Source organism: Amborella trichopoda, chromosome 2 (genome assembly GCF_054954075.1).
Source record: "Amborella trichopoda isolate Santa Cruz 75 chromosome 2, AtrichopodaSantaCruz75HAP2 v2.0, whole genome shotgun sequence".
In the NCBI taxonomy this organism is placed as follows: domain Eukaryota; kingdom Viridiplantae; phylum Streptophyta; class Magnoliopsida; order Amborellales; family Amborellaceae; genus Amborella; species Amborella trichopoda.
Window position 1 is genome coordinate 10,154,903 of NC_142337.1, and position 14,141 is coordinate 10,169,043.

The 14,141-nt window shown below is 36.9% G+C and overlaps 1 protein-coding gene across 2 annotated transcripts in view; it reads left to right on the forward strand.

The window, feature by feature from the left end:
- LOC18447898 (transglycosylase) overlaps positions 1–11,878 on the forward strand; it is a 36,199-nt gene extending 24,321 nt beyond the window's left edge. For both annotated transcript variants that reach the window (XM_088857931.1, XM_088857932.1), the window contains 7 exons: positions 9,332–9,408; positions 9,574–9,740; positions 10,707–10,760; positions 11,013–11,122; positions 11,256–11,369; positions 11,496–11,621; positions 11,715–11,878. In XM_088857931.1, coding sequence (XP_088714057.1) covers positions 9,332–9,408; positions 9,574–9,740; positions 10,707–10,760; positions 11,013–11,122; positions 11,256–11,369; positions 11,496–11,621; positions 11,715–11,745 — 679 coding nt within the window. In that variant the 3' untranslated portion in view covers positions 11,746–11,878. The remainder of the gene's footprint in view (positions 1–9,331; positions 9,409–9,573; positions 9,741–10,706; positions 10,761–11,012; positions 11,123–11,255; positions 11,370–11,495; positions 11,622–11,714) is intronic.
- The last annotated feature ends 2,263 nt before the right edge of the window (positions 11,879–14,141 follow it).

The window sequence follows — 14,141 nt, forward strand, 5'->3', positions numbered from 1 at the left end:
TTCCTTCTAAATGAAGACAACATATAATAAAATAAATATAAATAGAAATCCAAAGAAAAACATAATCTATGACTTCAAAAACCAAAATAATCTATACCTAAAAATACTAAAATTAGCAAGTCCTAAATCCCTATACATAGAATCCTACAAAAAAAAAATCCAAATATTATCATCTTTTGCCTGCATCAATATCCTTTGCCTCATCCTCGGGTTTTGAAGAGGGCTAAGGTAGATTTTATATTGAACCATAGTCTTTTTCAACCTTCGTCTTAGTTGACTCTATAAGGATATGGTTGGTAGTGAGGATACCTCAAAAGACGGAACATGATATGTATTATGGTGGAATAAATACATAAATACATAAATACATACATACATACATATATATATATATATATATATATATATATATATATATATATATATATATATATATATATATCGAATCAACTCTAACCACTTTTTTGAACTTGCTATTTGGGAAAAAGTTGTTGACTTGCTATTTTGGGGAAAAGTTGATGAAAGTAATCATCTAGGTATGCATCAAGATTGGTGGCAAATCCCAACCTTGACTTGTTATTTTGAGAAAAGTTGGTGAAAATAAAGTTTCTCCATGGTAGTCATGGAAACCAAGTTATGCCAAGGCCCCAATTGTTTTTTAAGGAAATTTTGACAATAAAATATCTACATGAGTATTTACATGTTTTGTCATGAGTTGTGAGGGGGGCAGCCCACAAGCCGCATGCTCTACAAGTAAATGATAACCCAAACATCAAAAATAAAAAAAAGAGTTGAATCGAGGAAAACAGACAAAGCAATGGCTGCCCACAAAACGGGAGCTCCAACACTTTCAAGATTTACATATCATAGGAGAAAGGAGAATAGTTTAAGGGAGGAGAGAAGAGATTGGAGGGTTGCCCCTGGGGGTTAGGGGTGGGGAAGGAGACAAGGATTGAGAGGGGGTGACCGCAAGAGAAGAGAGCATCATGGTAGAGGGCAGCACAACTGTCAATGCTGTACCAGCCAAAAAACTGAACATTATAACACGGTAAAAAGTAATGCGGCCAACCTGTCAATCCTGTACTAGGCAAAAATCTGACAACTACAAAGTAGGACAAAAAGTAGTGAAGGCTATCCATATATCAGAAAGAAAGAGATAAAGAGAGGGATTGAGCGAGAGAGAAAGCGAAAGGAGGAGAGAGATGCTAGGGAAGAGGAAACAAAACAAAAAAAAGCGAGGAAGTAGAAAGCAGAGATAAAGTTAGAAACCATCATAACTATTTTGGCATGGATTGACACCGCTTTCAAGAAATGCTTGTGCCACCAGCTTCAGCAGCTCCTTCTTAAGCCAAGGTATCTGCCGTCACATTTACATCCCGTTTGGTATAACGAAAGGAGAAGATGCGGGTTCAATTCCCGCTTTCCGCCCTTGTTGAAATAAAAATATAAAAATAATGGAATGCGAGAAATGATATGGTATAGTTAGTATATCCATTACGATATAATGTTTATATCTTCCCTCCATCCCCAAACAAAAAATGCTCATTAATTACTAAGTGTCAAATTCATTACTAAGTGTCAAAGTCATTCCCCAAAAGAAATTTTTTACAAAACAAAATATGTTGCGAAGACAGGATTTGAACCCATGACCTCAAGGTTATGAGCCTTGGGAGCTACCATACTGCTTTACCCTGCGTTAAAAAACTGGGTACTGCTATCATACGAACCGGGATTGGATGTGCCCCTTCTCATATCTATATAAATAGTATAACCCATTTATACAGAATGGTAAAGGGACTCAACCCTTCTATGATCATAGAGATTCATAGAACTTTGAAGGATTCCTTTTTTTCCTTACCAGCTCGATCTTGTTGCCCCTACATGAACCATCTCGCGGAGTAGATGTTCGGATAGCCCAAAGTCTCGATAGTTAGCTCTAGGTCTTCCAGTCGAAAAACAATGCCGATGAAGACGTATAGGTGCACTATTACGTCAATTTTCCATGAAATTTCCCTTTACCATCATAACTATTTTGGGCATAGATGGACACTGCTTTCAAGAAATGTTTGTGCCACCAACTTCAGCAGCTTCTTCTTAAGCCAAGGCATCTGCCATCGCATTTACATCCCGCTAGGTATGACGGAAGGCGGGTCGAAGATGCCTGCATGGATGAAATACTGGTCAAATAAATTGGATTCTCCATGGGTATTGATTTCTCCTAGTGGCCCAACCTACAGCATTCTCAGAGTCCCTTTCCACGAAATATTCTTGCCTTTCATGGTCGAGGCTTCTAGTTGATACGGTAGATTGACTCCATTGACTCTGTAACCTTAGTTTAGTACTCTTCATATCTGATCTCTGGTATCCTTGTAAGTTGTTGTACTACCAACACATCGTATGTGGTTGATCTAGTTCTTTTGTGAACTCAATGATGTTTTTTTGCAATTAGGCAAATTCATCGTGATCTGCTAGGAGAGCTCTTCTCCTCAATGACATTTGTGCATTGCAACTCAAATGCCTTAGGAATCCCTACTCTGACTCCAATTGATGCTTGCCTTGATAATTTTTTTCTTAAAAGAAAATATTAAGACATGCAAATAATCATACCGACAAACACAAAGTTGCTAGAGAATGAATTTTACATGAAAGAAGCGTCTTTTCTTCCATAGAAGAAGAAATCAATAACAAAGTAAATAATCCAAGTCTACTCTCAACTCCCTAGCACCACTATTTAAATAACTTTAAACCCTAAAATTTTCTATGAAATCCGAGCCATCAATTTTCTTGTATCTTTAACAAGTATTCCTATCATACTCCTTTTTTTTGGTAGTTCAGTAGGGAAGGCGAACTCAAGACTCATGTTGTGGTGGCCCGCCACGCTGACTGCCTAACCTTAGCCCATTCATGTTCTTTTTATTTTATTGGTAGTTCATCAGGGAAGGGATCCCCCTACCTATGATTTGAATGGAACTCAAGATGTCCTGTTGCGGCGCCCTGCCACCTAGCCCTAAGCTCATTCCTATTCATATCATAATCCTACTAAATAAAAGCAACTTAAATGATACTAAAGCAAATGTAGAATGAAACTCAAAGGAAACCCCGTGTCCCTTAATCCTAAGGTGACCGAGCAAGCACGGATGCTTTTCAGCAGATATGTGAAGGACATCTGCTCCATGTCTGTTAATACAGGCATGAAGTGGCGTCCATCCTGGTCGTCTTGTCCCTCCTCATCGGGAGACAAGTGGGGACCTAATACAAAAAGTAATCTTTAAAACTCTCCAATATATTATTAGTTGATTGGGGTCTCACCGCAGTTTACAAAACAGTATGGTGGATATGAACTCTAAAAAATGGTACCCAAAATCAGGGGATCTGGAGGCACGAGAGAAGCTTGCTTTCTTCGAAGTGTTAAACGCCCCTGTCTCGGTAAAATCCGAGGTGAAAACGGGTCCCGGCAAGTACACTCCCAGGATACAGCCAGATCGGAATACAAATCCTAAGTCCTTGAGTTGCATACTCATGAGACCCGTACAAAACTACTGTCAAGAAAATACTGATGTCTTTTCAATTGGTATAGTAACACAAACATCCATTGGAAATAAACATCTCTCTCACTACAAAAATCATCATCCAATCGGTATAATTAAACATCGATTAAGATGGAAAACTTCTCTCTCTCACTATAAAATTTATCATCCAATCAATATATAACACTAAAACATCGATTAGGAACAACTTCTCTCTCACTAAAATAAGTCTTCCAATCGATAAAATACAAACATCGATTGGGTACAAAACACATGAAAAATCCTGTATAAAATTGTATTAAGTTCAAAACCTTACCGGATAACAACAAAGCCGCGTATCAGAGAGCGAGAAAACCGTACATAAATAAAATCCATCATTCACTTCATGATGCCATGAGATAGTCATCCAGTCTATTGAGAGAAAAAACTGTCCATGCTTTTGTCAAAATTAGTGAGAGAAAAAGCCTATGAACCGAGAGAGAGGTCACTGTGAGGCTTCCTGTTAACATGAAGCCCGCTATTTATTAACCCATAGATAGAGAGAGTCTTCCTAAAAGAGAGAGAGTCAATACCCAACACCTCAAAAAATAGGTGTTAAGATTTCATAAATGGCGGGTACAAAATAACCACGCAAGGTGGCAACAAATCACCTTTAAAGTAAAACTTTTGCAAAAGATGGTGGACCAAAAATCCATCCTATAAAAATGTTCCATAAAATTTTTTGAGAAAAGAGTTGTTTTGTAGCACCATTTAAGCAAAAAGCTAACAATCCCTCACTTGTTTCAAAACAACAAGAACTCTCTCCAAACATATCTGGAAAGACGAATGCATAAGTGAAGGTGTCTTTTGGACTTGAACCTGCACGTAGTGTTATGCAGAACGCTTACCAGGACAGTGAGTGGACACACCTTGAACTATGTCCTTTATTGATAAGCCTCCCACATGCCGCACATTCTCTTTCAAAACCTGTGGTTTTCTTAAAGGCTTGCGCATTTAAAGGCCCTGCGCTAATCCTGGTTTTCATAAGCACTCTAGGGAATGCCCAATTCGCAAAGGAAGCGGCCTCCACTTCCACACTCATATAGGTGAATCCATGGAAGATGTCCTACAGTGCGACACCCCAGCCTAAGCCTTACATCATCTAGGCAAATGGAATCATTATGAGCGAAGCTCAATCTCTTTATTCATTGCAGTAAAATGTACCACACAGCCAGGCATGGGGCAATTTTTTTCATAAAATATTATCTTGTGGTACTCACATCCATCATACATCACAAAAGCGACTTGTTTTTCCCTTTGAACTTTGGAATTGGGATCTCCTTATCCTTGGTAGGGTTCCCATCGCCCTTTGGCACAAATATATTTGCAATCCCATCCCTCTAGCTATCTTCCAGACTTGGTGCCTGGCAAGGTCTTTTATAAAGATTCTTCCTTGTCCTTAGTAAATCAGATGTGGAGTATTAATATGATTCCATCTCAAACATAAGTCTCAACTGACTGTGCCTCAAACGAGTATAACTGGATTTGCCAAAATAAATTCCTAACCATTCGCTTGGTATACAAAAACTTCACAATCACACAGTACGAGACTATAGGCATGGTCCCTGAACAGGTGGTACGTCTACCATCGAGTCCTTAGCCACTTTGCCTCCTCACTCCGGGTTCCAAGGAAATTTTCTCCAATCATTTGGAGATACAATTCTTCCTCTTGGAATCCAAAAATACATCCCCACCATAAGTGGAGATTCAAATGAAAGTCATAGATTCATTAAAATCCAGAATACATCACTGTACCTTTTAATACAGTGGATCACCCACAATATATAGGTCATGGTCTATAGTTCCTTTCAAATACCTTAGGACCCTACAGACCGCATCCCAATGCTCTTAACTTGGGTTACTGGTATATTAAACCAGTTGACCCACAACAGAGGGTAACCATAACTCTCATACAATACATGCCTACTGAGGCGTGAATCCAAGACTTAACAAAATATCTCCGGATTTCAGAGGTATAGAACAAATTTTAAAAACAAAACAAGGACCTCACCAGACGTGAATTTAAATCAGATGTCCCTTTGCCAATAACCTTGGCTGAGATGGGGTAGTCATTTTATAGGACAATGTCACCCCCACCATTCTATAGCTCCCAACAAAATGTTTAAATTTTGAAAACATGTCTGGAGACACTTCAGTCCATCCCCTACTACAAAGTCATCGGTTGATAATCTCACTGACGGTTGATGGCCTGACTTACAATCGATAACCTCACTGACGGTCAATGACCTAACTTACAATCGATAGCCTTACTGATGGTCGATGGCCTGCCTTACGGTCGATAGCCTTACTTACGCATGATAAGACTTATCATTTTCTCAAATCCTGGGAAAAAACTGCAGCACCCCAACTTAGTCCGGGATAGTGCCAGAAAAATACCAGAACTCTCCTAATACAAGTCGGACTCCCATAGGAATCAGAGCATGTTTCAGAGGTTGTATCTGGAAATCGAAACACTCCTAGTACCAGCCAGACTCTTGTAGGAATTGGAGTAGGATTCGGAGGTTATACAAAGTAGCAATGCAAATCCGGAATCTGGCCTTACACAATCCTGGTTTTTATATTTTAGCGAGTCATTAATAAACATCTCCATAAGTAACTTCCCGCTTTAACACTTCGAAATTGTTGGTTGATTGGGATCTCACCGCAGTTTACAAAACATTACGGTGGACATGAACTCCCAAAAATGTGACCCAAAATCAGGGGATCAGGAGGCACGAGAGAAGCTCGCTTTCTTCGAAGTGTTAACGCCCCCGTCTCGGTAAAATCCGAGGAGCAAATGGGTCCCGACGAGTACACTCCAAGGATACAGCCAGATCGGAATAGAAATATTGAGTCCCTGAGTTGCACACTTATGAGACCCGTACAAAACTACAGTCACAAAAATACTGTTATGTCTTTCCAATTGTTATAGTAACACAAATATCTATTGAAAATAAACATCTCTCTCACTACAAAAATCATCATCCAATCGATATAATTAAATATCGATTAGGATGGAAAACTTTTCTCTCTCACTATAAAATTTATCATCCAATCAGTATATAACACTAAAACATCGATTAGGAACAACTTCTCTCTCACGAAAATAAGTCTTCCAATTGATAAAATACAAACATCCATTGGGTACAGAACACATGAAAAATCCTATATAAAATTATATTATGTTCAAAAACTTACTGGATGACAACAAAGCCACATATTAGAGAGCGAGAAAACCATACATAAATAAAATCCATCATTCACTTCATGATTCCATGAGATAGTCATACTTCTGTCAAAATTAGTGAGAGAAAAAGCCTATGAACCGAGAGAGAGCTCACTGTGAGGCTTCCATTTAACAGGAAGTTCTCTATTTCTTAACCTGTAAATAGAGAGAGTCTTCTTAAGAGAGAGAGAGAGAGAGAGGCAATACCCAACACCTCAAAAATAGGTGTCAAGATTTCATAGGTACAAAATAGCCACGCAAGGTGATAACAAATCACCTTTAACGTAAAAATTTTGCAAAAGATGGTGGACTAACGGTCCATCCTATAGAAATGTTCCATAAAATGTTTTGAGAAAAGAGTTGTTTTGAAACACCATTTAAGCAAAAAGCTAACACATATATCCCTCAATCCCTAGAATTGGAATCCAAGAAGACGCCAAATTTGTTCGTCTCATATCTGCATCATGAACATTATCATTATTGCTCCACCTTTTCAACCGTGAGGATTTTAGAACTTCTCAAGTATTACCTTTTCAGTGGCTACTTCATTGGGTTTATTGTAAGATGCATCAAAAGTTTTGCTAGCCCCTTTACCAATTTATGGTATGCATTATATAAAACCAAATAAATACTTCCGAGGGAACTTAAGGGTAGCTCCAATAGGCGATAACGTGAGGGGAAGTACACGTAGGTGGTTTGGGCATGTCCAGCATTGACCTAGAACAATACTGGTTAAGAAGGGGTGATTTGGTTTAAGTGGAATGATCTAAAAAGGCAAGGGGAAGGTCCAAAAAGACGTGGATGGAAATAGTGAGAAGAGATATGGTGACTTGTATTTCGACTGTGAGTATGGCCTTTGATAGAGCGGAATGACAGGATAGGATTTGTGTGGCCGACTCCAAATAGTTGGGATAAGGCTTAGATGATGATGATGATTATATAAATCCAAATATGTTTTAGTAGAAAATGTCTAAGGTTTGCCAAATATTTCCATGATTCTTTGAAAGCATAATATGATAATTTCCCCTGGATACTCTCGAAGTAGTGCAATGTGCATCATTCCAAGATTTTCAATTCATAATAGAAATTATATATAAGAAGTAGTGCGATGTGCATCATTCCAAGACTTTCAATTCATAATAGAAATTATATGTAAGACTTATATATATTTCTTTTTCACGCATTCGCTTAATATATATTTTGATTTTAGGATGTGAAAAGAACTTTTTTTAATGGTTCTACAATGTAGGTAAAAGGAAACCATGTTAATGTAAATATGTCCAGTAATATGAAATTAACTGTGGAAGACAAACCTCATTTTAGAGCCTTGAACGTGGAAAGAGAGCCTGTAACCTCATCAACCTTGGTATGGTTGTTTACCATTATATATTAGGTGGCAATCTTATGGATTTTTGTGGTCACTTGAGACTATAGATAGCACCTAGTTGAGCATCATGGTCAGTTTTTGCTTCTAGTCAATCTAGGAGGCTAAAGACTTCAACTTTGGAAAATAAGGCTAACTCAAATTGTTTTCATGTTAAGAGTAGGAAACTTGACACTGTTGCTTGATTGAGTGCAGAAGTGGAGTAATTTTCATGAAGTATCTTTACATAAGACTTGGGCTTACATAGCAAATGTGCAATAAGCATGGTTGTGAAGATAATGTGGCATGGAAATTGCTTCTGACTGTCTTTTATAAATACAACAAACATGTGCGAGTAGGTTGTCTCTGTGAGAAAGTAAATTTCTAAGAAGAGAACCCTGGATTCTGTGATATAATCCTAGATGCTCTGATACCATAATAGAATGTTTGTCTATACTTTAATTGTGAAACCCCAGCCAAAATTCTCTGATTTCATACTGGAATCATTTATTCTGACCTTTGATGTAACTAACTGCTCTTTGATAGAAAATATATTTGCATCAGCCACTAAAAGTGGGCATTCTTTTGCCTTTGGGAGGTCAGCAGTGGGACTCTGATCTTGGTGTTGTTCTGTGGTCTCTAACACCCTAAATCGAACCAATTGTCTGAATCCCCCATAAAGTGAAAATCCAGAGGGCAATTATGGAAAACTTAAGCTTTCAATGTATGGATATATCAAAATTTTGAGAGAAGACAATTCGAAAAGATATGTTGCATATTAAATTGGGAATGACCACTATGATAATTTGGGGTGCCTGTCCTTAATTAGTAAAAAACCATATATAACCACATCATGGGCCAATACCTTAGCTTCTGTGAGTGTTTGACTATTGAGAACAATAATACTACAACTAAGTTCATTTTTAGTTAAGTGCCAACACCTAGTTCTGACTTCCATTTCTGCATTGTGTACCATATACTAATATCTATCCAATGATTGTTTATATAGTTTACACTGTGTTCAAATGTCGCTGTTTCATGAGCATTAATATGCATGGTAAAAGGTTTATTTCTTGTTTATTCTGGAGTTAGTTGGCATCAGTATGGTGTTAACTTTGGGACTATCTTTTGGAAATATTTGATCACTAAATAAATTATTCCTTAATTTATATGCAGTGAAGTAAATCTAGCCAAGAAGTATTCTATGGCCTCTGATGATCTTGATCATGTTAACCGTGCTTCTTCAACAACAGGTATTCTTATTTTTTATCTAAATAGTTCGCATGCAGCCTGTGAAGTAAAAATTTCAATAACTGGTCTCATAGTTAGTTTACCTTTGATGTATGTTATTGACTCTTTTCTATACAGTTTGATAATGGTCATATTTACTTGCTAATATTTATATCTTTTGTGAACAGCCGGGTGGACTTATTGGGACTCAAAAGCTTCTGCAGATGATATGGAGGAGTTATGGAAGAATCCTGAGGTCCTCAAAGAGTGGACAAAATCTGGAGAGCGAAAAGGAAGAGTACGTTTTTCACAGGATCCAGAAAAGAGACCCTACCTTTCCCGAGTCGAAGTAAAGGTACATTGAAAACCAGAAATAAAATTAATCATCTTGTTTGGCAAGATCAATTCTTGATTGCAATAAAGATGTGATCACTATCGCAAAGTGAGAGTTTAGGATCCATACCAGGATTGTATCCAGAAATGGAAAAACTATTATCAAGCCCTGCAGGTTTAACTTCAGGGTGAAAATTTCTATAATTTTAATTCCTCCTTTAGACTCAAATGTTCATATCTGTCGACATTTCAAGAAAAAATTCCGATGTTCATATTTTGGCCCTATTATATGTTCTGGGACTTTGTAAACTTTTGTTATACCAAAAAGCTTATGCTTATGAACATGGGCCTTGACAATTCTAATTCCTCCTTTTTGCCTCCTACCAATGACAAACAAGTGTGTAAATGGATGAGGATAAATTTTCACTAAGTATCTTATCAACTATAACCTCCAAAGAAGGCGATTTTGGATCCAAAGAAAGCTTATCATACTAATCGTTCCATGGATCAATTGGTATTGTTTACTTTTCTGATTCTCAGAAAAATATCCCTTGAATCAAGTTTCCACATTTACCTGACTTGGGCACATGGAGGAGGGAGGCAAACCGATTCTAGAATCACTCTAGAACCCCACTCCAACACCCATTCTTACCATCACTCTATTTTCCATGTAAAGGGCGTGGATCGAGTTGCCTTATCATATCACTTCTTGTGGTTTTTTTGTTTCTTTCCATTACAGTAAATCTCTTTTGAATTTTAGTTCTCAATTCGTCTTAATTCCTTTTGTATTCTCTGTTCAGGACAATTAGCATCCTCCCCCTCCCTTCTCTCTCTCTCTCTCTCTCTCTCTCTCTCTCTCTCTCTCTCTCTCTCTCTCTCTCTCAAACACACACGCACAAAGACGTACACATGTGTGCATGCACCCGCACACATATACACAAAGCAAACTAGATTGTGGTTGTCTAACTTGGTGAATACATCCATGCAGGCTGTTGCAGACATTATTGTTTCCAGGCATTTCGCTTCCAAGGGTATAAGACCAGTGAGTGTTTAGTCTAACTTACCATATACAATCCATTTCCCCATAATGGATAATCATGTACTCAAACGGCCCCTAATGGACAATGGTTTTCTGTTGTCCATTCACCTGTACTATTCTTTCTCTATTCAAATTCATTGAAATACTACTTGTCTACAAAAGATGTATTTTCAAATATCTTACATAAAATTTTATGCATCTTCCCAATTTATAGGTATATTCTATAACTATACTTTTCCTCCTGTCAACTTGCAGGCCCTTTTATCTGCTCTTGCTGAAATGAGTAGTATGCGTTTTCTTGATGGGATTGGACCTGGCAGCGGGATCATGGGAATACCTTACCAAACAGCTCTCTGGCTTAATAAGTAAGTTTGAACACTCAATTAACTTCTCAAATAAAAACATCTCTTTACAAGTAATTCCTACTGTGCAAGCATTTCCAAATTGTGATATTTGCAGTCTTACCATGCTTAATTCTTATTATATCATAATTTCTAGGGATATTGGTTTCAAGGCTTACAAGGTTAAGGCCATGGAAGATCTTTCAAACCCTTTCTTGTCCATGTACTTTGGTACAGCTTATGTGAGCTGGCTGTCTCAATATGAAGGAAGGTGGGTAGAACTTTTTGTTCAAGTGGAACACTAATCTATTTTTGTATTCAATGTGCACTTTTTTGCTTGAATGGCTTCTTCATCAGCATGTTTTGTTTGGAAAATGTATGAATAAAAAAAATCCAGGGAAAGGACCGATGAATTTGTTGTGCAAGCTTATCTTAGGGGGCCAGATAATGTCAATATTCAAGAGACTGGTCCACTATGGGTTAAATTTCAGCGGATTGTGCCTTCCTATGAAGATTTAAAGAAGTATGTATTTTATTCGCTTAAGTCAATATGAAACTTTTGGTGAACAATAATAATTTCATTTAAAACTAACTTCTTGACCCGTTTCTCTTGCAGGATGAATGAAGGGAATTGCACCATTTTGTAAACTCTTTTAGCTTTCTATGCTCCTAAGTGCTGTTTAACTCAAATCTTTTTCCTACTATGTTGAAAGATTTTGTGGGTTTGTGTATTATCATTATGAATAGAAATACTTTATATCAATTGGCCATTACATTCAATTGTTTGAAACAGTTGATATAACTGTGCAGGATTAGCTGAAGGATAGAACTAATTGTTAACGTGGGCTAGGATTAAACCAGCAATGGTCCGGGCAGCCTGTGCAGGACCAGAAAACCCGGGTCCAGGCCATAAATTTGGCTGAGGGTCCATTCTGCACCGGGCCACCTCGGTCGAGGCCAAGCCTGGCTTCACCAGGCCAGGGGCCTTGGCCGGCTGTGCCCGACTTGCGTTTTATGTCTGTGTTTTTTTATTAACTTTATCCTGCTGGATCCTAATGGATATGTTATTGGGCTTTCGCCCAAACTCAAGGTCTGGATTGGTTCATATCTAGAAGCTAAGAAACCCATGGGGAATTTTTCACGGGAAGAATCCGATGGGAATTTTTTTTCATGCTTATCGTATATATATGCTAAACAATCTTAAACATTGATATAAGGATAAGCATATCCCAGGTATTTGGGGGTTTAGTTTCTCAGGGACTCTCGTTGAAAAGGAATGTTGAACTCTCATTTTAACTTATATGAGGGAGGTAAGAGAAACGGATTTACATGGCTATGCAATCATCAGCCTCGCGATATTCTCTCTCTGGTCTTGGGCATTGGTACGCATCCTCGCATATAATTTATTTGTCAAAAGAGAGACAGTATGAGTCTTAGAGCTCCATGTGAAATCTGTCTGGGCTTTCCAAAAGTAATCAATTGATAACTGCACTCCATCTAGTTACTTGGACTTGGCTCCTTGCCAAGCCTAAGTGTTCGGTCCAACTTGGCCACATAAAATAATTAAACTACATTGTAAAAATATGTAAAAGAACGGAGTTGATGCATAACTGTGACTTTTTCTTATCATATGCCCTATTTTATATGGGTGCAGTTTTCATACGGATGCCTCCATAGGTGTAGAGGTACGATGCCTTTCAAATTTTATCATGGTATATAATTTAGATGTAAAATGTTATTAGAATCATCTCAAAATCTATTTTATATCTAATTATAAAATTTTAATTTAAGAAACGGTTAAAATCAAGTAGATCTATAAACATATGAAATCTTGAAAATGGATAGTGTAGATAATATGTCGTAAAATGTACTATTTTTTATACTTAAAATCTTTTTATATTTCATAGTCATATCAATCAAAGGGTTTTTCAACATTAAAACTACCTTTTTCGATGGATTTTTTAGGGTTATCTGTAGTTCTACATTATTAGGTAGCATGCTTATATAAACTTTTTCCATTATATATATATATATATATATATATATATATATATATAGAGAGAGAGAGAGAAAAGATATTCTGCGCCCAGCTGTGTATTGTTACAATAAACGCCCACGGCTCATATTGAATCTGGGCTGATCTGACGATCATGGATGTTCGATAGTGTTTGAATTTTAAAATATTTTTTCTACAAATCCAAATCACTTGAAATTTTAGGGGTCTGTTTTTAAAAAATAGACGAATCTACGAAAGATACCAAAAAACAAAAAAGTTTGCATGAAATAAATTGGTCAAAATACCCTCGAAAAGTTTTGGGGGGTATTTTGGTCAATTTATTTTTCACTAATTATTCTTTTATATTTTTATTAGGTGCACCTTGATGATATGAACACACGCCTAGTGATTTGGATTTATAGAAAAAAAAAATTAAAATTCAAACACTATCGGACATCTGTGAGCGTCAGATCGATTATATAATGACTCAGATTCAATATGGCCCATTCGCGTATGGGCATATGGGCGTACAACAGTGACTTCTGTCGGACATTTGTGAGCGTCAAATCGTTTACAAAATGACTCAGATTCAATCTGGCCCATTCACATATGGCCGTACAAGAGTGACTCTTATATATATATATATATATATATATATATATATATATATATATATATATATATATATATATATATATATATATATATATATATATATATATATATATATATATATATATATATAATTTCTAAAATATCTCCAACCATAAATCAAATTTTATTTTTCATATTTTCATAACTGTTTTAGCGTTTTGGACTTTTTATGTTGTATTTGTTTTTGTTTCACTGTAACATATTTTATTTTATTTGTAAACAATGTTTTCTTTAAAAAAACTTATTTTTATTTTTGAAGCCGTTGACGTGTACTACACAGTCAAATCCACTCGGACCTGGCGGAATTACTTGCCTCGGGCCAGGGCCAAATCCGAGGCACAAGACGAGGTGGAAAATATTGCTCTAGATTATACCTTTAATCCGAGAGTCCTT